Genomic DNA, 25,483 nt, shown 5'->3' with positions numbered 1-25,483 from the left:
CTACTGTTCAAACACTGCCACCTGGTGGTATTAGGTCATATGTTACGTTTTGACATAAATGGTAATAGTTAAGTACTTTCACTGGGGATGGAATAAAAACAGGGGCAGCGCACACAATCATACATTCAAATGATACTCACGTAGTCCTGCGATGAATTGTGTATATTTAAATAAATAAGACCTTGTTGTGCTTATAATGTTTAGTATTGAGAGGTGTTGACTTATAGCAGGAAATAGATAGTGTCGGTGTTTTGTGTTAATTCGTAGTAAATTGCTGATTGGTCCAGTTACTTTGTCCGCAGAATCAACTTCGTTACAAATGTACAAAAAGGCATACATATACATTCTCATTTAAATGTCCCAGTGGATGATTGACATACGCTTAAAAGTTTTCCACCCAGTGTTTTAACCAATCAGGCCACAGGGGCGGGCCTTCGCGTTAATCTGTACAAAATGGCGACTGTTGTTGTTTTGCCGCAGGGTCAGTGAATAAATCCGTTTTTCATTTCAACAATTTTCTGCACTTAATTGCAGAAACGGCGACAACAGGCTCCGGCTCCGTGTGGACTGAAATGAAAGGTAAAGAGCGGTCGCCGATTAAAAAACGCTCCCGGACCTTAGACGATATACGAGACAGAGGAGGATGCCACCCGACCAGCAAGAAAATGGGGGCTCTCTCCGTTTCCAGTGGGAGTAATAATGGAAATAGCTCGGCCAAAAGCGACGGCAGCTCGACGAGAAGGAGTTTACTCGGCGAAAAAAGAGACCGAGATTTTGACGGTCACAGTCGGACTGGGAACAACCACGGCTGTCAGTCCGCCGTCGCCGCCGCCAGCTCCATCGGTAAGCCCCACAGCCTGAGCCTGACGCTGGACCTGGCCTCCGCGAGGACCGCTTCACGGGGGGAGCCGCGCGTGCAGCCGCCCAGCGCCGAGAGCGAGTACAAAACCCTCAAGATAAGCGACCTCGGCACCCAGCTGAGCGACGAGGACATAGAGGACGGACTCTTTCACGAGTTCAAGAAATTCGGCGACGTGAGCGTGAAGATAAGCCGGAGCAACGACGAGCGGATCGCCTTCGTGAATTTCAGGAAGCCGGAGGACGCGCGAGCTGCGAAGCACGCGCGGGGCCGGTTGGTGCTGTACGACCGGCCGTTGAAAATCGAGGCGGTGTACATAAACAGGAGGAGAAGCCGCTCCCCTGTGGAGAGGGAGCTGTACGGCGCTGCTCAAAGCCACAGACATTTGCAGAGACCCCTCTCGCCCACCGGGCTCGGGTACAGAGACTACCGGCTGCAGCAGCTGGCCTTGGGCCGCCTGCCCCCTCCCCCGCCGCCCCCTCTGCCCCGAGAGCTGGAGCGGGACCGGGAGTTTGCCCTGTTTGAAGCCCGGGCACGCCCCGCGTTCATTGCAGAGCGGGCGGCTTTTCGCGAAGAGGATTTTATATCTCCAGAAGACGACCAAAGAGCCAATAGGACGTTGTTTTTAGGCAATCTGGACATAACGGTTACAGAGGCGGACCTGAGGAGAGCCTTTGACAGGTTTGGGGTCATAACTGAAGTGGACATTAAAAGGCCCACACGAGGACAAACCAGCACATACGGATTTTTGAAATTTGAGAATCTTGACATGGCTCACCGGGCTAAACTTAGTATGTCTGGCAAAATAGTTGGCCACAACCCCATAAAGATAGGTTATGGGAAAGCAACTCCCACCACACGCCTGTGGGTGGGTGGACTTGGACCCTGGGTTCCTGTAGCTGCCTTAGCAAGAGAGTTTGATCGCTTTGGCACTATAAGGACCATTGACTACAGGAAGGGGGACACATGGGCCTACATTCAGTATGAAAGCTTGGATGCTGCACAAGCGGCATGCACACACATGAGGGGCTTTCCGCTCGGAGGTCCAGAGAGAAGACTCAGAGTGGACTTTGCTGACACTGAGCATCGCTACCAGCAGCAGTTCCTGCAGCCTCTCCCAATACCACCGTTTGACATGGTGGCCGAGTCGTTTGTCCACCGGGCCACACCTGAACCTCTCAGGGTCAGGGAACGGACTCCACCGCCACTTCACTTCAGGGAAAGAGAACTATTTCCTGGAACTGAGTGGCCCAATCCAGCTATTCGTGATCGGGTACGCGCTTCACCCTTTGAGCCTCTGGAGCACTTGGAGCGTGAACGGCGCGCACGAGAGCCCTGGTCATTGGAACGAGAGCTGCAGGCACGAGAACCTGCACGCAAGCGGCGCATAATGGAGGACGGGCGCCATATAGACCACTCCCCTGACAGCACTGAGAGGACAGTAAGGCGTAGACGTGCTTCTCCAGATGGCAGTCCTGGAGGTAGCAGCAGAGATGGAGGGCGCTTCAGTGACCCGGAGCGCCCTCTGCGGGCGGAGAGACCCTCTCCCGCACGAGAACGTCACGGCAGCCTGGAAAGAGGTGTGGCTGAACGGAGACTCAAAAGCCAGAGTCTCTCCGACAAGGGACCACCAAGCAGCAGTGTTTCTTCGGTTGTAGAGCGGAAGCGCAAAGCCGGCGATGGCGGTAAAGGGCCGGCCAAAAGAGAACGTTCTGAGAACAATTCCAAGGGAGGCCAGCCGTCCAAACCAGACGGCACAAAACTCGGTTTGGCCTGGCATGGTATGCTGCTACTCAAGAACAGCAACTTCCCAGCCAACATGCATCTGCTGGAGGGCGACCACAACGTAGCCAGCGACCTGCTCGTTGAGGGCACATCAGGGCGGCAGGTGAGCGAGCTAAAGATCACCCAGCGACTCCGTCTGGACCAGCCCAAGCTCGACGAGGTGTCCCGGCGCATCAAGGTGGCGGGTCCCGCTGGCTACGCCATCCTGCTGGCAGTTCCCGGGGCAACAGAGGATTCATCTTCATCCGATCCTGCAGCTTCAACTCAGCGGCCGCTTCGCAACCTGGTGTCCTACCTCAACCAAAAACAAGCAGCTGGAGTCATCAGCCTACCTGTGGGAGGGAGCCGGGATAAAGACAACACGGGGGTTCTTCATGCTTTCCCTCCCTGTGATTTCTCCCAGCAGTTCCTGGATTCCTCTGCCAAAGCTCTGGCTAAAAGTGAAGAGGACTATCTGGTCATGATTGTGGTTCGTGGAGCATCTTAAAAAAAAAAAAAAAAATCAGAACACACACAAGTTCAAGTGGTGTAAAAAAGAAAGAAAAAGAAACTGCTGTATGTCAGTAACTATTGCATGCTGTGTGTTCTGCATTATGGGGTACACTAGTATGGTTCTGAGTGTTTGTATGTTACAATATAATCCACTAAAATAGCAAACCCTGCCCTCCTACTAAACTAAAAGGATGTGTGTATTTGAAATTATTTTTAAAGGGTGAATGAATTGCTCACATTCATAAACCTGCAGTAATTCAGTCAGAAAATATTAATATGAGGAGCATTTGTTGAATACATTTAATTTAAGAAGAGATGGGGCATATAGAAAACTTTTTTTGGGAGTTAATTTACAGGTTTAAAAACTGAGCTCTCTAACTGTACTACAATAACTAAATAATTCAGATTTGCACCGAGTAGACACAGTAACACCTCCACTACAATAGAACCACAAACAATGGCCTCACAAGCTACTATGGTGTTGAGGCCACACCTCCCTGACTGTGTTAACAACAGCTGAAACATACAAGTTTAAAAAGGCTTTGTTTGTGTCTGCGCTACTGCATTGCCTCCGACTGTGTAGGTACTATTGTGTCTACCTGCTGTATAGGCGTTCACATGAGAAGAATCAGAAAAACATCCCTTTTCAAGGCTTTGAATTACAGGGCAATAATATTTCTACCACTGAGCATGACATTTTTCAATTGAAGGTTATCGGGGAAGATGGAGTGAACGGTTTGGTACTGCAGTTACAAAGCTAATTGAGAGAAAGAATCCCAGAAACATTTTTGAAGGTCAACACATGACACAACTTTTCTCCGGCACACCACACAACATTCACCAGGGGTTTTTGGCTTCCGTCATCGGGTAACCTCCCTGGTGTCAACAATAGCTACAACAGTTTGGTGAATGTCGTGTGGTGGACTGCAAGAGTTATTTATGCAATGTGTTTTAACTTTGACGGGCTCACACTGGTCTGCATGGATGTGCGCTCAAAAGTGGAAAACATTTTTAAATTCACCCGTTAAAACATCTCTAGATACACTGGCACATTTTAGTCACCTATGTTGTGAATTCTGTTTTGGATTTGAGAGTATTTTTTAATAATGTTAATGTAATCTCAGTTTTGGAACATCAAATTGCAAGATAGACAATGAACTCAGTGTGTGTCCACTGGTCAAACTAAATGGTTATGTCAACTCTATGTGGAATGCTGAATAGTAGCAGATGTGATCTTTTTGCCCAGGGAACAGCCCATAACACAATACGCATAGCATAGTGAAGCAAATACTAACATGTTTTTCATATTTTTTTTTCATATTTTATTTTGTGCATCCCTACCTTTTTAGAAATGGTTGTGTAATGTGATCTATGAAAAACTACAGTAGTAATGGATAAAAAAAAAAAAAAGAAGCTTAGAGTTTTGTGTTGTTTCATTTATTGCTCTGAAACCAGTAGGTCCTCAATAATTATATTCAGTATCAGTAATATGTTGGTACAAAGTGACAAAAACCTGCTCTTTGTTCAGTAAGTAGGTCTGAGTAATTTTAAAGTTTTAGAAACACTTTAAACGTTCATGTTTTGAATTTAAATTTGAGGTATAAATTGCACACTTTAACTCATGCCTGCCAACATGTTCCCAAGGTCTACTTATCAAATTTTGTTTTGCCATTGTGTGTTTGTCATGCAATAGAAAATCACTGATTATGGTTTAATATGTATTGAACACATTAATGTCAGAAAATTGTTGCGTGAGCATCACACCCACTTCAATGTTGGACTCTTGAGGAGACGAGTGCAGACTAAACCCTCTGCGGAGAAGGTGTTTGTGAGTCCTCACTAGTGAGGCAGCTTTTAAGTTGTGTATCCCAACTGCACCTGTGATGACTTCTGTTTTAAATGGAAAATTGAGCAATGTACACTTTGATGTCGTGGGAAAGGAAAATCCATAGAGCCCATGCGAAGCTGTTCACATACCTGCAAGTGCGTTTGGGCACTTAATGTGACCGATTATCAATAAATTGTTCATTTGAAGGGAAACATGTTTCTTCGATGGAAGTGAATTGAAGAAACACGCTGCCATACCTAATTATGTTTCGACGGAGTTGTCACTTGAAATTTTGCTTTCTGCACACGAGGGAGACAATTTGCAGTTTGTTTAGCACCAGAGAAGAGAGACCCCTGTGAGGATCGCTGCTTGCTGACAGGCCTGTGCTCAGCTCCTAAGTTGTCCATCATAAATTACTCCCCTGTGAATCTCCGTTATGCCGTCAACGTTTCCTGTTGGCACGTGAACACCTGAATGGGATCGAGGAGCCGCCGCTGCCTGTTTGTTGTTTGCAGTGTGAAACGGCTGCAGATGCCGACGGCGGGCCAGTTGGGGAGTCGAGGGCAGGAGCTAATGGCAGCTCGTGCCAGTAACCTGTTGTCTCCCCGGCTCATTACTCTAAAGGTGCCTTGTTCCTGGTCCTGAAAAGGAGCTGAGGAAACCCCATCACCAGCCGTCACACGCTCCACTCAGGAGATTGTGGGTGACGCCCTCTCTGAAATTTCCATAGCATCGACAGTTCAAGCTGTCTCGCTGCAGAGGCCCAGCTGAACCACTGGGGTGATTTGTCTTTATTATTCTTTGCCCGGTTATGATTTGATTTGACTTAATCAGGGAAGAAGATTGGCCCAAACCTCAGCTAGGAATATTGTTTTCCCCCGTCGTGGCGTTCTCCTCTGATTGAACCCTCTCCGAGGAGACGAGTGAAGAAGTGCGTTTGCGGTGCTGAAGCTGTGTTCCGTCGTCATCTGAGCTCTGCTGCAGCATGGAAATGAAATACCAACAGGCCAAATTGTTTATCCTTTTTGACACCGCTGGAAGGAATCCACACTGCGGACCCCAACCCTCTCAAATTCCTCTAGGAGACTTGTTTATTTTGCCAATGCATTTTTTTTTTAAAGTTTAAGGCCACTTTCCACAGGAAAGAAAGTGTTCCATTTCCTCCTCCCCATCCATTTTAGTCGTACTAATGTGAAAACAAATGCTGTGTTCTGTGCTGAGAGGACCCCTTACTTCACTAGAGAAACATTGCCATCTTGAGGACCATGGAGCTCCTGCTTTCCTCTCAGTCTACCTGACAAATCACACTCATGCACAGCCGACACCAGGACGGAGCTGGTATCACTCCTCGACTCACTCTTTCAACTCGCCTTGCTGTATAGACGCGACATGAGGGTGAGTAAGGAGAGGTGCTGCCTGCCAGGTCTGTATCGGTGGCTTAGGCAGCAGTGGTAAGTATAAAGTGTCAACACCACATGCTTTACAATAACATGCAATATGACACACTAGTTTTCCTCCAGAGACAATATTGCGGTTATTTCCACTGATGGCAGAAATTAATATTGTGCCAGATAACAGGATCATTTAATGCCAACAATAACTTGGTGCACTAGTGCGGCTCCCATCAGCAGCTTGAAAATCCACTAAACTGAATTACAAATTGTAATAGTGAACATTTTGAAACCCGAATGTATGCTCTTTTGATGATTTTACTGTAGTCATTTAGATGTTTGTTTACATTAATTGCCAAATTGAATTAAAAGGTTGACATTTTACAGTTGAGCTAGTGCAGTTGATGCCAAACCAAATTGTGATCATTATTATTTACTTAAACGTTCATCTTGGCATTCATGAAAAACACAACTAGCCAGAAACTACATAAAGGTCATTATGATCTAATATGGTTAATGTCTTTTAAGACTTGCATTGAGAGTAAGCCACTTCTATACATAATGTTATTGACCCTGCTTAAAGAAACATTTGTTATATTATTTCTTGTTAAAACCTTAAGTAAAACCATCAGTTAGGCTAATGTAATTCAAAATGAACTGTAATGACATAAGAAAACTGCTTTTGGTAGAACATTGTCTATTGCACTAGATGTTAATGACTAAAGGCTGCAAATGATAACCTCCAGTTCATACAACGGAGAATATGAATGGGAGATTTAAAGGAGGCAGAGTGCACGACCTTTTAAATCCATCAAAATGTAGCTTGTGAAAACAAAGTCAATCTGTACAGCTGGCGTTTCCCTGGTACCAGTATGCTCCCAGTATGAGCAGCTGTCTGTGCTGTGTGTCAAACCAGAACCAGAGAGGAATGCAAGTAGGTATTCACAAATCAATATATCGAGCAGCGATATGATGCTTGGAAAGGTATTTGTTCTGTTTTAATAAATTTGCTATTCACTTTTGTCTTCATACACACTGTCAACAAAATTGTCCGTCTTATACCTTCTTAAAACAAGAAATTACGTTATACCAAGTCCGATCAATGTGTCACCAGATTTCCAGATGTGGGTTGTTAACTATAATCCTTTGTAAAGGTACCACATTATAACTGTGCTGTAGAGTTAGTAAGACCTCTCACCATTGTGTTAATGCAAACTAGTGCACATTACGGCATTGAACATTCACCTCAGTTCCACACAACTTATGTCATAACGTTTGCTCACGTAATGCTGTTAGAAAGAGCAACTGATTTACTACGAGACAAACAGTAATCTAGAAAAGCCATAAATGTGTTGCATGTAATTTCCCACTTGATTTATGTTATCCATGCTCGAGTGCAGTTCATTGAGGTTTGAAGCACTCACTTCACTATTATTTCAATAACAGCACATACAATCTTTTTCAAATCTTTTACACTGTAAACTGCTGTCAAGACTAAAACCTGTTTTTATGTTTCCGATACAGAGTTATGATGGACATCAGTTTGTTTCCAGACCGGCAATCAACACACTCTGGGATGTCCTCTACTGTGAGTAACCTGTTTGCTTTGATTAACAGTACATTAACAGTTTGAATGACATTAAAGGTTGAACCCTTTTTTTACCATGTCAATTAATTACAAGCATTTGTTGGGTCTACTTTTAGACCCAAGATGGAACTTTATGTAATTATATATTCTGAATAATTCTGTTTAATGTGTGTCTAAAAAATGTGTCAATAAAAAAAATGTAAAAGATGTTTCAAATTGTGAGTGTTTTCTTCCAGAGAGACAGACGTTAATGTGCTATCAGTTCATTTATTGTCTGAATCAAACAAGCGCAGACTTGAGTCACATGCCAGATTATTTCAGCTGACTGCGCACTGTTACAAGGCTTACAAAGGGAACTGGAAGGAAGAACTTGGATATCTATGATTGGTTAAGCATATTTCCTAAACTATCAGTTAAGAAATCCAGGAGCCAGAGTAGTGACGAAACAGTGCTTTACCCATAAATGCATTTCCTGCAAATCAAAAACATAAAACTAAACAGAACTCAGTTCATTACTTAAGACATTTCCAAAGGGCCGTACAAATTATTTCAAGACATTGCTGAAACATACAATTCCTTAAAATATCCAGATCCCAAACCAAAATCTACTTAAAGCATACATTTCATAAAAGATTTATTATGGTACAAAATATTCAGTGGCCCTCAATCACAAAAGCATACTGGCGGTGAATGAAACTCGTGAGCCAAAAGAGCTTTTGTGCATGACTGTCGTTATTGAAACAATACAAAGAGCCTTGCTCAGTATTGTGAAAGTGAGATGAGGGGGAATAATTTGGTACTAATTGAGGCAGCATTCTTTGTGTAGAGACGTTGCTCTGCCACCAGAGGGCAGCGTGACAAAACACATGTCCATGTGTTCATCACCGGATTCTGGTCCGCCCTCAGTTAAGACCTTTAAAATGACAAAATAATGGGTGATCTTCGTGGTTTCAATTATATAGACAGTCCAAACTATTTTTTTATTAATAATAAGCTTCAAGTTGTAGGTATAGGTTTCTAATGTGTCTTTGGCTGACATCACAGGAAAGTTAGTAAAGATACAATGCAGTACCTTGTAAGGCAAACAGTGGTGAAAAACAATACATTCACTGAAAACACAAAAACCTCTACGACATTAGAAAACAACCACCATACTCCCAAAAATAAACACAATATAATTTTTAAATTGCATTGCCATTAATAATTGGCTGCCTGCAGGCACTGTATAAAGGCTGGACAACAGTTTCCTACCAGTCCAGTTTAAATGGGCAACAACAGCAAGACATCTTTGTAACACAGTGAATCAGAGATTAACAGACATTCAAGGTTGACAAAATGACACAGAACACCCTGCTATTCAGCAGAGATCATCAGCAGTCCACCTGTGATCAATATATTTAGGAATCATACTTAAATCTCACCAAACAGACTTCTTCTTTCAGGGGTTGGTATCGTTGCTATACAGTTAAAATTATGTGCAAGTGAGCTGTCTCTCTCTGTGTGCACTTGCATAGAACAGCTCACGGACAACGAGACGGGACTGTTTTATTAATCTGCAGATGCTGGCAAGTAAAACACAATGTGAGTGTCATGTTTTTAAATTGAGTCATTACTGAACCAGAAAAAGAGGGAGGCAGCAGTTGAAAGTATGAATGGGGTTATAGAGGAAAATAAAATATTCTGTCCATTATAATCTATGGGGAAATATATCAAAACATCCAAACAGTGTCCTAAATGAGCTTAACATTTTGAAGTCTGAATGTTTAAGTATGCTGAAGTAGCTCAGACAAAAAAGCGGCCAGCAAATCAATAATAAAGATTTTAACATGAGAATATCTCTAAATGCTATAGCACATGCCATATGATCTACTCCTGTGCCTACAATAATCTAGTTGGAGCAAGAGAATATAATACGGAAGCAGTTGCTGCTTTTTGGCTTTGAAGAGCAGGTTGCACATTGTGTCTGCAATTAGAGGGGAATTGTGCCACCTTTTATGTGGAAGTCCAATCGGTGTTGATAGTAAATGTAGTCGTTTGAAGCAATAAATTCCTCGCTGTGTGCTAAATTGACCCAGAAAGCCGAGTTTGCAGCTGCAAAATGTGTTGCTCTTCCTGTGTCCAGTGACGTAATTCGAGGTAAGGAATGCCTCAAATCAAATTAAAAGCCTGCATGCTCTAGTCTAGATACTGCTCAAAAACAGAACTTGTAACTTGTTTTAAGTTGTATTGCAAACTAGCTACATTTCCAAAATACGAGTGCAGTGGATGTTTTGGACGGGGACATATATAGCAGTAATTTGCCTGACTCAGATATCCCACCCTATTTATACGAGCCAGAGTTTACAGCGGAAGAAATGCAAGAGGATATGGCCGGCAGGGACCCTCCGGGTGTCAGAAGCTCACGTGCAATGCATCCTGGTACATATAGGCACAGCCGGCACAGTTTTCACTTCCAATATAGGTGTCACTGAGGAATGTATTGCCTCGATTGTCTTCCTTTACCTGATTGGACATCCACATGAGTCGTTGCTCAGTATAATAATTATCAGGCATTTAAAAGGTCAGAGGAAATGTCATGCAGCATAATCACAACTCGGCCCAAAGTGCATACCAGTGAGTACAGGGCTACAGACACAGGTACACGCTTCCACAGAAATCGAGTGAGAAGTATTTCTTCATGGATATGTGCTTCCATTAATGCCATCACAGAAACGATAGGAGGAGGAGTTCTGATAACAGGATTTCAAGCTCAACTGCATAGCTTAGTTTCCAGCAATATTATTTGCAATGAAAAGATGCTGCAAAGTGAATGCAGTTTTGTTGTTGCATGGGGAAACAGATTTAGATTGTGTTTTAACAAGAAGTATTACAATATGCTGGATGATGTATGTTTCAGTTTGGATGCATGTACCTCTGATAGGAACAACAATAGAGTACAAATATTTAACAGAACACTACAAATTTTGGCTCTTTAAAGGTTCAGCATGATCATCTATCCGCCATCGTCCCGACTACATGCATGTTCTTAAGACATGTTGCTGTGGTCTCCTCGGCCAATGAGTCGCTCCTGCTGAAATTGAAAGAGTCACTTGGGTCCCAACTTTAAGCTGGAGTCCAAGGCCCAAGGTATGCGGGCCCATGGCAAGTTGTGAGCATGCTGGTTCAAGATCGAAGGCCTTTCCTGGGTTTCATTCCTACACAGCGCCGTTCTGGAGGCGGTCGGGGGTGAAGCAGCCGTTGGTCTTACAGCTGCTTTCTGCTGTCGAGGTCTGGGTCACTTTGCTCCTGGCCTTCCAGCGCTGAGCCAGCGGCTCCAGGAACAGAGAGACAGAGGAAAGCAGATAGCAGAGCCCAGCCAGGTAGAAAGAGCAGTCGTACGTCTGCGTGTAGTCGTACAGGAAACCTGCAAAACACCAGAATAGGAACGCTTTCAGAGTCTGTCTATTTATTGAGTAGTACACGGCACACGTGTGATTTATAGCAACATAACTTCATTAATATATCGTGTGGATACAAGCCGAGGAAGCCCGTTGAAAGTGTTGATGTGGGGATTTCATGCATACCTTATTTATTTAAAGATATTTAAAACTTGGAATCAATGTTGCTACAGGCACACATGTACTTTCAATGGAAAAAGCACAATAATGAGTTGGGATCAAATCACTTCACATGCGAAGAGACAATTTATTTTGTGTATAAATAGTGGAACCCTGAAATATCCTGTAATGATATTTCAAGCAATTATCAATAACGATTTGTACATTTCTATAGGAGCGTGTGTCATTTTCCTTGTATGCAAGTCAGATTTGCAACTGAGTTTGTGCTGGTAAAATTATACAATGCATGTAGGGTAAGGACAGTTTAGATGGTGCTAAACAAAGACAAAATGAATGCTTAGAAAGTCAGCAAAAATTAACCAAAGTGGATCTGGACTCTAGAGGGTCCACATTTACTTTAATCACTTTATATGAAGCGATATTTTATGTGACAAAATTGGCAAACAAGTGATCGTATATTCATTCATAAAAATGACATGGTATAGTATGTAAAAAAAGATTTCCATTCAAATAGCATACTATGTAATATAATAGAAATGTTACAGTATGGTTTATAAAAAAAATTATGATAAACCATAAACATGTAAAAAAGATCATAGTACCAAAACTTACAGACATTGGTAAATTGAGGACACATGTTTGTCAAATGTTATACAATTAACTGTAGGTTGTATTTCTTTCCATAATGGATATTTAACATTTTTAAAGTGGACCCTTTATATGTTTCTAATTTGACCCAGTTTTACATTCTTCATACGTCTCAACTACAGAATGGCTCACATTTCTAGCATGCGTGACTTGGGTGTAAACTATCCTGCAGGTGACTTTCTGTTGTTTTAGTGGTTTACTTTACATGAGGCATATTGACCTTTCACTTGACAGAAAAGTGTCACAGGATCAGATAAAAAGCCGGTACAACCACAATGCAGCTTCTGTCAGGACAGCAACAACTGGATATGACAACAAAGTTGTCACAAGGAGGATACATAGTTTGACTTATGTTCGTTTACTTGACGAGCAGGGATGCTAAACAGAGCCACATGCTATTTCCATACAACCCTAAAAAGGGTCATTAGTCACATTTCAACCCCGAAATCCATATGCTCCTTTGATGGGACTGCCCAACTCAGTTTACAGGGTCCATGTCAATAGGTTCAAGGGAACCCCCGGTTTAACTGGAGACAAACGTTACCTCAGGGCTCGAAGAGTTAAAAAGAAAATGGGTGAATATGTTATGCAAGCTCTAAGCAAGTTCCAGCATTCTATGCATTGGCAATAAAAACTGGTTTTATTCATGCCCTCTCATGTGTTATGCAGAACATTTCCTGTTTTCTTTTGGCAGACCCAAAGAAGGCGTAGTTCATGAACCTGTTGTCATAGAAAAACACTGTAACACAAACTAATTGCAGATTAGACACGGCTCTCTTAGACTAACAAAGACAGTCTGCCATTAGTTAAACTGAGTGACTCAACCCCTGCCATAAACACAACACCGTTATTCTACTTGACTCACTTTTAGACAAGATGACATTTGACCCAGTAACCATGTATGCAACCCCAAAGTCCCAGTCTGCATTGAGGGCTGCACTAACTAGAGGCTGTTCTTCTCCTGTGTGTTTCAGTTTTCACTCTCCATAATGACTGCATGTACACACCCACAAAGAGCAACTTCCTTGATTTAGGGAGCGTGTACTGTTACGAGAACAGACAGTTTGCAAACCTGCCACACTTGACTCCCACACAGTCACTGAGCTGGTTCTGTCAGCAGTGAGTGGGAGAACATGGCACCGCAGTATATTTGCAAACAGTTAGGAAACCGAGAAACGCACGCACGCACGCACACAAACACACACACACGCACGCACACGCACGCACACACACACTTAGAGGCACTGCAGGGAATTCAGGGCCCCATGAAAATATGTGCCTCTAGTCTACACCCTCCAAAAAGTATATGTTCATAAGAAAGGCTTTTCCACTCATTCATTCATTCACTCACTCACTCACTCACTCAGAGTTTGAAACTCGTGTGGACTGAAGCACACAAACACACATGTACAAACCTCACCTTGCCCTCTGAGTAACAGATCACTTCAGGACAGTAAGGTCATGGCTACATATGCGGTGCATATGTATGGGGTTGTTATTGTATGCGTGTAGAAAAGTGGGTAAGCACATGTCTGACTAAAGGTTTTCCATGACGTGATCCACTCACCTGCCAAAGGAGGTCCTGTCAGGCAACCCAGGCCGACAAAGAACATGGAGAAGCCCATTGAGTTGTTGAGTTTCTCGGACCCCACGAGATCAACCTGCAGAGCAGAACAACAAATTATACCTGAAGCTGTTGTTGGGTCATCTCCTTTCTTAATGGCTTATTACAATGGAAAGAAAAGTGTTTTGCATGCATTTCAACACTATGCAAATCACAAATCCTTCATATTACCACCATATTGTAACAGACATTTTCCAAAGCATCCAATCTCAAATGGATGAATGCTTTAAGCTTCCTGTTACAACTATTCAACGTGATGTCGAAAATGGTGAACATATCTGCAAGTTGATAATGCATGATAATGGTTAAACAAATACTTGAGGACAAACACCATAAACACTAAATAGTATGGTATACTTTGGGGAATAGTAGGAGTCAATGTTTGACTTGTAATAAATTGTCTAAAATATGCATGAAATCATAGCAGTTGGAAGCTTCTCGTTCTGGCACATGAGACAACGACAGTTTGAAGATGAAGCAGCGATCTAACCAGACGCGTTAATTCATATGGGATTGGCAGCAGGTTCCAGGCCTGTCTACAACATGTTGTGCATGGAGTGATCTTTTTGTTTACGTTTAAATGAATTTAATTGCGCATGTCTGTCAGCAAAATACCTGTGAAAGGTCATCTGAGATAATATCACATCAGCACTTGCCGAGTCAAACAAGGTGAGGTGCCAGCATGTTCCAGGTGATGTAAACACGTGACTGACCTACTTGCTCACCCTGAGTAAAACTTCACATGTAAAATCAGTTATAGACATCGGCAGGCAGAGAGTTTCGACTGGTTCTTTACTTTACATTCAGGACAATAAAGCGGATCACACTTGTCAACATTTAGATCCAGAGGCATGCCCTTCTCTTTGAGGAGTAGAATCACACCACATACGTTCTCACGCTTTGGTTCTGAGGTGTGGTATAAACCTGACGATACTCGCTGGTTTAATATGTTGTTACACCCATTAAGGCAGTTGGAAACAGTCTGCTTCAAATATACTTTTCTACCTCAGTGTGCAACACAATTATGCAATTAAGCCACAATACACAAATACAGTTTTTGTGATTTAAACCTATTAGAGAGTGTGATTATTGCAGGGGTCTTTCTTGGTCAACTGCACACTAATATTATGGTGAGACTGACGCTGGCACTTTTTATTTAACAATTATTTAACAATTATTTAACTGTCTTCACGGACTTTTATTGATTTTCGAAGGGAGCGTTTTCATTAGAAATTGGTTGAGAATCACTTTCTATCTGCCCTGTGGTGCCCTGTAATATGATCAAGAAACCACGACTGTATTTCTTTCTGGAAAATAATTTCACACTAAATGTATAGTTGAGACATTTCTTAGGCCTGTGAATTTGAATAAAATGTTAGATAATAGGGTCTGTAACTTCCTATTCATTTACTATCAAGTTCCCTTAAAGAATTATGTAAATAACCTATTTTTATGGAAAATAATCCTTAGTTATTTGAGTTTAGTTGTGTTGAATCTCTACATCTAACCCTAACCCACTATACCATGCTGATGTTAGCATAGTCCTGTCCCACCGGGAAGAAACTGTTAGTGTGGCGTGAGGTCTTATGCCGTGTTCACACCAAAACAGTTGCGAATTTTCGCAACGCCACTTCGCCTATATCGCGCCGCAGGTGAAAAATCCCACCTCAAAACCCTGACTGACCCACACCTGGACCCTCTGCAGTTCGCCTACAGGGCCAACAGGTCTGTAGACGATGCTGTCAACATGGCCCTCCACCACATCCTCCAGCATCTGGACTCCCCAGAAAACTACGCCAGGATCCTGTTCGTGGAGTTCAAATCTGCCTTCAACACCATCATCCCGTCTCTGCTGCAGGACAAGCTCTCCCAGCTGCACGTGCCCGACTCCACCTGCAGGTGGATCACAGACTTCCTGACTGACAGGAAGCAGCACGTGAAGCTGGGGAAACACGTCTCAGGCTCTCGGACCATCAGCAACGGTTCCCCCCCAAAGCTGTGTTCTTTCCCCGCTGCTCTTCTCCCTGTACACCAACAGCTGCACCTCCAGTCACCAGTCCGTCAAGCTCCTGAAGTTCGCGGATGACACCACCCTCATCGGACTCATCGCTGGTGGGGACGAGTCTGCCTACAGGTGGGAGACTGACCACCTGGAGACCTGGTGAAGCCAGAACAATCTGGAGCTCAACGCTCTAAAGACAGTGGAGATGGTTGTGGACTTCATTAAGAATGCAGCCCCACACGACCCTCTCATCCTGTGTGACTCCCCCATCGATGCTGTGGAGTCCTTCCGCTTCCTGGGCTCCATCATTTCCCAGGACCTCAAGTGGGAGCTGAACATCAGCTCCATCACAAAGAAGGCCCAGCAGAGGATGTTCTTCCTGAGGCAGCTAAGGAAATTCAACCTGCCAAAGAAAATGATGGTGCAATTCTACACTGCCATCGTTGAGTCCATCTTCTGCTCCTCCATCACCATCTGGCATGCTGCAGCCACTGCCAAGGACAAGGCCAGGCTGCAGCGCATCATCCGCTCTGCGGAGAGGTTGATTGGCTGCAATTTGCCATCCCTCCAGATCCTGTCCACTTCCAGGACACTGAAGCGGGCAAGAAAGATCGCAGCTGACCCCTCTCACCCTGGACACAACCTGTTCGTGTCCCTCCCCTCTGGCAGGAGGTTGTGGTCCATCAGGACTAATGCCGTGTTCACACCAAAACAGTTGCGAAATATTCGCGCGTCCAGATTACATGTTAAGTCAATGCACAGCCGCGTTAGGTTGCGAAAAAGCGGATTTTTCGCCGGGCGTCGCAATAGAGGCGAAACGGCGTTGCGAATATTCGCAACTCCGCTTTTTCGCTGGCGTTCAAATATTTCAACTCCAGCGAATAATTCGCATGACGCGGAGTTGCGAAAGCCAATCAGCGTTGAGAAGCTCCGCCCGGCATCACCGCCGTTACTGAATGAAACTGCTGGCCCCCTGAAGGAGCGCTGGAAATGGCTTCACTCAGACACTCGTCCTGGAGGAGTCAGAGCTGTGTGTGACTACGGATAATGTTATGAACCCAGACACGGGGCGGTTGATGTTCCGACGTGTGTGGGACTTCCTCAACAAGTATAAAGCAGAACTAGTGGTTATTTACCTGGTGGATGAAGGAAATAGTAAATGTTTTCAAGACACAGAGATAAGCCCCGCCCCCTTTCCCCAGTGATGGTTGCGAAAAAACGGATTAACCACATTTTTCACCTGCGGCGCGATATAGGCGAAGTGGCGTTGCGAAAATTCGCAACTGTTTTGGTGTGAACACGGCATAAGACCTCACGCCACACTAACAGTTTCTTCCCGTCGGCAGTCGGGCTCATCAATAGAGCCCGGGTTCCCCACTGACTGACTCTATCACAGGACTATTCTCGGACCATTCTTTCGGACCATTTATTTTTATTTTTTATTTTTATTTTTATTACTTTCTCTCCTCCTACCGGTCACTCCACTGCACAATTCATATTTAAACACTCATGCCACATACACTTAACTTTAACTTAAACACACACGTCACTTTAACATACACTTACATTAATGTTATCTGTTGTCTGAGCACTTTATCCTTATCTGATTTAGACATTATTGCACTGTTGCTGTCGTTGATTGTTGTTTGTCTCGTCTAATGTCTAATGTATGCACCTTCCGCCTAACTAAATTCCTCGTTTGTGCAAACATTCCTGGCAATAAACAGTTTTCTGATTCTGATTCTGATAGCTCAAAGCACCACTGAGACTAAGAACAGCTTCACAGAAGAAATGTGCTTTGTCCGCCTGTCTGGTATTTCAGTGCCAGGGAGTGTGCGGTGCTCAGGTGACAGGAGAGGCGCAGACGGGCAAGTTGTTGGTATTTTGGTGGAATGTGTCTCAGACGTCGGACTAAGAATACACGCCTCAGAACCACGTCTCTTTCTTCCGCGATGTCAATTTCCTGACAATTCTTTATATATTTTTATTAACAGTAAGTAGAATAAATACGCAGCAACAACACTGTAACACTAAAATGTATATTAACAATTTCAATGCCTCTTCAAGCCTCTTTCCATTTGTTGAACCATTGTCTCCGTGCAACTCTGTGACTGGCTCAGCTGTGTGAGAGCGAGGAGACCTGTTAGGTGACTGGCTGAGAGTGTATTTATGAATCCCCACACCTTCTGATCTATATCCCACATCACCCAGCATCTGCACCAGGAGATGCCCACGCAGTCCGTGCACCCAAGACCTGCTGCTTTGCACTCATCATTAGATTTGTCCTTTAAAACTGAGCCCTTACTCTTGGTTATTCATTATCCATCCTTCCCTAATCTGTAACTCCATAGTTCAATTATTCCTAGTGAGTCAAATATAAAAAACGACGGGACCTGTAAAGTAAAGAGTACAAATGCATAGCATGCATGTTCAAATAGGGTGGTCTCCTTACTAGAACGGGCAGGAGCAGAGCCATGTATCCACCACAGAAGATAGCAAAGAAGATAGCGTAAAACATCAGCAGGATGTAGGAGGTTGCCAGTGGGGAGAGCAGGTTGACCAGGCCACAGAGGATCAGGTAGGCCTTGTGGTAGTGGTATTTATGGAAGAGGTTCCTGTCTGTCACCCAGCCCGAGGCCAGCTGGGCGATGGTCTCTGTGATACCTGCAACGAAGGCAGACAGTTTAAAGCAAAACTGTCAGATGAAGACGAGTTTTGGGGATGAGAGCAAAAGGGGAAAAATTAAGTGAAAAAGAGACTTTAGTGTAAACTGTCAGCTTAGCGTTAGAATCAGAATCAGAATCAGAATCATGTGCGTTTTCACGGAATTACATGGAATTTGACTCGATTTGGTTTCACTTAGCTCTTCGTACTTATACACAATAAACAAGATAAATATTTAAAAAAGTAGTACCTTAGGCTTTAATTAATTGTCTTATTGTTTGTTTTAAAAGTGTGTACTCCTTGAAAAACATTATTGATACAGAGTTAATTATCCTGTTTAAATAAAGTAAGATATTCCTCACTGTTTCTTTAAGGAAGGAAAGAGAGCAGAGAGGCAGACTGGGGAATGCATCCAATAAAATATTCAGGTATAAGCTGCTTTTTGGTAATATAGTTTTTGATGGAATCCAAAAAAACAGAGCATCACTGCTCTCTTCCCAAATATCCTTAATAATCAGGATGTTTCACATTTAACATTTAGAAAACAGATCCAATCTACAGCCACAGATGTCCAGGTATTAGAGTAATGAACTGAATAAAGCAAACTGATCATTTTTGCACTAGGAATAATCTACTACTGCAACACAAATTTTCATAGACTATATTTAAAGTTAGATTCATAAAGGAGTCAGTTCACTCAATTGTAAAAAAAAAAAATAGAAAGTACACAACCCTAATTGGTATCCTTGCATCTGATAGTTTGGTCCAGGCTGAAATATCACAACTGTTTGACGCATTGCCATAAAAATGTGTAAAGACATTCATGGTTCCCAGTTAATGAATCCTGATAACTTTGGTGATCCCAGGCTTTTACTCTAGATTAGGCCATTAGGTACACATTTCTTGAAATGTTTTTTTTTCGTGAAATATCTTGACAACTATTGAGTGGACTCCCATGACATTTTGTTTACTGCAAAGTTCAAGTTCAGCTAAGGTAATCGACCAAAGGTTACATGCAGGGACTTGTGAGGGTGGGGCAGACACAGCGTAGGAGGGAAGAATTGCGCTCTGCAGATAAACTACACGGCTCTGCATTAATAACAGATGTGACATCTAGACAAAGTCCCAGTTGCTCCGGTCCTCTGAAACAAGAATGTTTCCACAAACAATGGGTGGCAACCAATCCATTTGTTAATATCTGTATTACACTTGCAACACCCAGGCAAACTACTCATTATGCACTCCTTCCCATCTGATTGATTGTTTGCTCCAGTCGGGTATGATGACTGGGCAGATATGTGCCGTTCTCTGCTGAGGTCAACTGGAACGCGATAGGCAGTGCGGAAACTGCAGTGGTATATTGACCGCCGCAGGAATAGCTACAAGCAGGCAGCGCTGAGCTATTGATCAAATAAAACAAACTGGTTCTTTGCAGATCACAGTTACCCATCCCTTGCTCTGCCTCTGCACCACAACTGCACAGCCTGCAGGCACAGACACTCAGGTTGAAACAGATGAAAATTCTGCTGAATAGGGATGAGTTTGCACACAGTCTGTGTGATCAAGTAAAGTATACAGATGTATATGTATTGTGAATACTAGTTCAATTAATCTGCATGAATCAACAAGTGGATGTAATTAACGATGATCAGCTTCATCTTCACTCTTCAAAGCTTTGACTGTAGTTCACATGAATAAAAAACACAATGCCTCGTCAGTGAACACTTACTTTCCTTACATAACTGACTCTAGAGCATTTCTTTCCTCCGAGGTTGAAAAGATGACATGAGGCAGCTGTGCTGTGTTTATGTGTCCTCCTCTAGTGACCCAAGACAGTGTCCCGGGGTGTCCCTGCTTGCACACAGACAAGTTGTGAGTTTGCTTGTGTGTTTTAGCCTCAGCAGGTTGTTTCAAGCCTGCAGCTGTTCTTGTTCAAACTCAGTATACTGCAGTTTAAATTTGGCCTCTCCTAGTAGCACCTCAAGCCAACTGCATCAGGGACATTATTAGTTCTGCCCATAGAGCTGACAGGTATAGAAGGTGTATACTCTATGCATGCTTTTGGGCATCAATGGGAGGTTGCAAGGCATGGAGAGGTGTCATTCGCTTTGCTTCAAGGAGGGATATTTTGTCACAAGATTAAAGCAAAGCGGTTATAAAAGACATGTTGGGTTTCTCAGCTTCTCTAAGGTGGAAGTTGGCTTGTCTTGCCTCCTCTTTTGTACGTATTCATCCTCTGCAAAGTATAAGCCACTTTAGGATGGGACTCAAACTAAATTGGGAGCCCCTCGTCACACTGCCAACAACTTTACTCAGTTAGGTGTCGCTTAGCAACTCCAGTTAGCGCCGGTGTTGGTGGCGGAGGGTTGACGAACAAACTGACCCGGACGACAGTGGCCTCCCTCCCTCAGCCGAGTCAATGGGCTTCTATGACAAGCACTAGTTTGGGGAAAGAGGGACAGCGGGACACTGGGAGGGTGGCTTTGTGGCGTGGGTGGCACCCCATCTCTCTCTCTCTCTCTCTCTCTCTCTCTTTCAGTGCACATGACCAGAGAATGTGACTGAACAAACGTGTCCGAATCAAAAGAATCGGTCAGTCTTGCTGCTCGCTGGCACTGATCACTGGCATGAAGCTCAGAAGTGACCCCATAGACCAGAGGGAGAATTCTATGTCCTCTGGTTTGAGTGAATCCCGTCTAATTTTCTCCAGCAGTGTTATTTGACATCCGTCTTAGTTTTGACTCAATCCTCCAGCAGTGGTTATATCCAGCTGCACCAATGCTGACAAGAGGAAACACTGCTTATTCACCGGCTCATCTGCATACCGTAGATTCAAATTACTCCGTTTTTCGGGAAACTGACCTTTAGGCAATTTAAACCATCTCCCCAAAAGCTGAGGCATTGATACATAATTCAAACAATTCAATTTAACACTAAAGAGATGTATTCACTTTTTGTATTACTATGACGATAGCATCCCTTACGTCATCTCCCTTAGTTACATCATAAAGGAATTGATGTGACCATGTACTGTAACTAGAAATATTCTTAACTAAAAAGCACCTTTCATCAAAGGTAATCCTATCTGAAGCAGCCTTCAGCTCACAAAAAAGGCAATAAAAAGCCCCCAAAAAATATTTAAAAAATGTAATAATATTGCTGTTTGTTGAGGACTGATTACCGATGGATGGATTACAAAACAGAAGCCAGTAACCCATAAACGCACGACCCCGTCTGGAGTATTTCAATTATTCAAAAAGCCTGACGAAGCAATCTTCAAAAATTACACGCACATGTGGACGGTGGTCAAAATGTTAATGCTGCTTTCTGTAAATAATGGAGTGGCCTCATCAATGGCATACTGCTGAACCCACCCACCCTGGCCAGTGGACCAAAGTTCAGCTTTTATGTAAGCACATTCATTACATAAGACTGCAGAGTCTGAGCAGCTCACAAATAATTAATGCCTAAAAGTTGACTTTTTTTGCATCGCTTCTTATACCCAGTCTTAAAGAAACCTGGATCTCCCTTTTCAAAGTCACTGTGAAATCCCTACTGGAAGCCACATTCAATGACAAACGGCAGCAATCCAGTGTCTATTCAATCAGGAGTATGTAAGATTTACAAAGAGCATCTACATTTCAGACAGTCTAAACTGGTGTTTAGTCCAGAAGAGGAACATTTCTGCAACACCTTTTGTGATGAGAATAGTTTCCTTGATAAAAATGTAAATTTAAAAAACAATTAAAGTGCATCTAAATAGAAAAGTATGACAATGCTTCTTTCTATATGTAAGAGGTGAAGTTGTGCTTGATCTCAAACTCAATTTATACCAGTGGCGGGCCATCAGGGCCTGCCAAGTCTTCTCTGCTGGCCTAAACAGAATCACAAAGTTTAAATTTAAAAAATATATAATTAGAATTATTTTCCTTTTTATATAATTAAAAGTTATAGCTATTTTATAATGTAATTGTTTTTCACAAATACACTACATGCATTATAATTATTTTTCCCTATTAGCTTATTCCTCTGTTGCTCTGCCTTTCGCCTGCTGCACAGCCACTGTTTAAGGATCTGGTTAGGAGCTCATCCAATCACATTTCACCTCTGTTTCTCTATGGCATCGAGAGCTGGTTAAACTATATGGCGAGGCATGCTAGCATTATGGATGTGTGTTTCGCTACAGGGCCAATAGGTGGCGGTAATGCACCTTTTGTTGGATAAATCCACCTTTAAACCCCAAAAGGGGTGCAGTGTGCTACACGCCATGCCCAGCTGATCGCGACTGATCGCAACTATGACCTCAGACGGCACTGAAGGCCCAGGTAAAAAATCCATGGCCCGCCACTGATTTATAGGAACCATCGTCATTGTTTAATTGTCAGAATCACTATAATTAAGATGACTAAAGAGTTACATCTAATGAGATCATTTGCACAACCATCTAAATAGTTCTATGTTTTGGGAAATCCGCTTTGTTCCACAAACCAAAATGTGTTTACTGAAGATTTTACATTGATGGTATCCATCGTTTAAATTAGTGAGCTTTAGAGGTTCCTAGTTGGAGGATTGTGTTACCTTTGGACTGACCTGAACTAGCTGTTTCCACTTGTTTTCAATCTTTATGCTAAGCTATGCTAGCTGGCTGCAGCTATATTTACTATGCAGACATGTGAGTGGTATACATTTTCTTGTAAAAAAAAAAAAGAGAGTAAGCTCTATTTTCCCAAACGTCAAACTATTCCTTAGATCTGGACCATAAAAACATAGTCGAACATGTTGACCAATGAGTGCCTCACCTGCCACAGAGATGATAAAGGAAGCGTCCATGGCATCGATGCCCAGGGTTCTGGCTCGAGCTGTCAGGTGGAAATAGGGGATGAAGTAGGCCAGCTGGCTGAAAACCAAGGACCAAGTATAGATACAAAAGAACGGGTCCTTTAGCAAGGAAAAATCCAGTATTTTGGTTTTTATTATGGCCACCTCAATCGGAGTGCTGGCATGCGAAGGCAATCCTACAATGGTGGACCCATTCATGCTGCCATTGAGCTCCGATGAGCTGTCTGGAGTTTTGGGTTTACACTGACCCAAGTCATGGTGGGGCTTGTGGCCATTCACACCATTGAGTACCAGTCTGGTCAGTTCAGGGTTCACTGACTGGTCCAGGGATCCCTGAGTACATTGACCCTCCAGGTTCTCAGTGTCCCCTTGAGGAGGAGGGGATGGAAATGAGTCTGCTTTGGAGATGCCGTTTGATAAGTGGGAGGAGCCATTCAAGCAGCTCTTAGTGTATTCCTTCTCTGAAGAGCTTTTAATGGAAACAGCAGGGCTCTTTTGAATAGGAGAAGAGGTAGGGTTTGAAACAGAAGGCTTCAAATAGATTGGTCGCAGGAGCATCCCAGTGGCCACCAGATTCAGCATGAGACCGCCAAGAATCAGCATTGCACCTGCGGAGGACAAAGAGGACCCCAGGACCCAAAATGTCACATTGTACATGCGGTATTTCTACCTACACAAAAACGAAATACAGCAGAAGAAATACTCACATAAATTATACAGAGTGCACCAGTCATTAATAGATGTGTCCTACATACCTTGCCAAGCGTACTGGTCCAGCAGCAACTGAGTGAACGGAGCAAGGGCAAAGGTCAACCCCATCCCAGAACGCCCGATCGCATACGCTGTCGCTAGCCTCTTTCGGAAGTACAGCGCTGTGACGACTGAGAAGGATTGGTAAAGTAGTGCAAACCCCATTCCTAAGAAGAATAAGGAAGGTTATCACTATGAGACGCTGTGTCTTCAACAGGAATGTAGGCAGACAAAAGAAAGAATGAATCAAGACAGGAAGAGTTGTCCTCGTGCAGAGGATACGTTGGGTTGGCTTTGTGTTTTCAGTCATCGCCAGATTTATGACTCATTGCGACATTTTGGCGTACCACAGATTTCTACTCACCAACTATCACTCCCATGCTGATGTAGAGGAACACCACATTAGTGGCGAAAATACTTATGATGAAGCCTCCACTAACCAGCACCGCCCCAGCGATAGAGGTCACCCTGGTCCCGAGCTTGGCACAGGCCACAGAGGCAAGGGGTGCTGGAGAAGATGCACAAAGACATATCATTATTTTATAATCTTCTTCTGCCTATGTGTAAATATGCAGAGGAAATGTAGCTTCAAACATTAAAATATAATGCATCGTCTTTATATTCAGTTTTAAAACTCAACGCAGGGCCGACGTAGACGGAGTAGGCTTCGTTCTGATACAAACCTCCAGACAGACGCAGACTGGACATGATGGAACCGATCCAGCTGATGCTTTCTGATGAGCCTCCAAACTCATCTTGGAAAGCCACAAAGAAGATGCCGAAACTCTTTAGTGTTCCCATCACTAAGACGTTGACCTGTAGGGATGCACATTTGTATGTACACAGAATAATGGGAGGGAGATGAGATTTAGTGAAAACAAAGAGTGCAAGTGAGGTAAATACATACATTTTCGGCATGCTTAATTTGTCTTGGAAAGGCTGGAAACCACATTTTTGCCACACAATATACCTTGATTTGAGTTCGGGAAAGCTTGTTGCTCGACAGTGTTGGGCTAAATATTCACATGTTTGAGATATGAAAGATCTTAAACAACTGAAGTGGATATACCAGGAAGCAATGCAGCACCACCATCCAGCCCCAACCTCCATCTGGAGGATCCTCATAATTGATCTCTTTTTCCTTCTCCTTCTTAGAGGCCATGGCATCCTTCCTGAACAGGTTCATGGCTGCCTTGGTTTCACTAGAAGAGAACCAAGTAAATAAAACATCAAGAACTTCACAATCTCTTCGGCTGCGTAATCAGAAGCATTCAACACATCACAGGCCAAACATATTCTAGCATAACAGAATCGTTCTTTAAAAACTTGATTATTTTCTAGTTTTGATATTCATTTTTTGTTCATTAAAGTGCTTTTACTTCAATCAACTTTACAGAAAATGGTTGACCAAAATGTAATGATGACGGACAGAATACAGTAATACTGTACTCACTTA

The 25,483-nt window shown here is 43.2% G+C and overlaps 2 protein-coding genes across 2 annotated transcripts; one reads left to right on the top strand and one right to left on the bottom strand.

Annotated features, from left to right (window-relative positions):
* The first annotated feature begins 569 nt into the window (after positions 1-569).
* On the top strand, positions 570-3,254 carry rbm15 (RNA binding motif protein 15). The gene has a single exon (XM_079225920.1). The coding sequence runs from the start codon at positions 573-575 to the stop codon at positions 3,129-3,131; it is 2,559 nt and encodes an 852-aa protein (XP_079082046.1). The 5' UTR covers positions 570-572; the 3' UTR covers positions 3,132-3,254.
* Positions 3,255-11,137: 7,883 nt separating this feature from the next.
* Positions 11,138-25,213, bottom strand: slc16a4 (solute carrier family 16 member 4; the record flags this gene model as incomplete). The annotated part of the gene is made up of 8 exons (XM_079225776.1): positions 11,138-11,346; positions 13,716-13,809; positions 18,227-18,438; positions 23,238-23,885; positions 24,033-24,194; positions 24,392-24,535; positions 24,711-24,843; positions 25,097-25,213. 8 exons carry the CDS (start codon positions 25,211-25,213, stop codon positions 11,138-11,140), a joined length of 1,719 nt encoding a protein of 572 aa, XP_079081902.1.
* Positions 25,214-25,483: the final 270 nt, after the last annotated feature.

This window comes from Taurulus bubalis, assembly GCF_910589615.1.
Source record: "Taurulus bubalis genome assembly, chromosome: 11".
In the NCBI taxonomy this organism is placed as follows: Eukaryota; Metazoa; Chordata; class Actinopteri; order Perciformes; family Cottidae; genus Taurulus; species Taurulus bubalis.
Note: the sequence above shows the minus strand (reverse complement) of the source record. Positions and strands in the feature narration are given on the sequence as shown.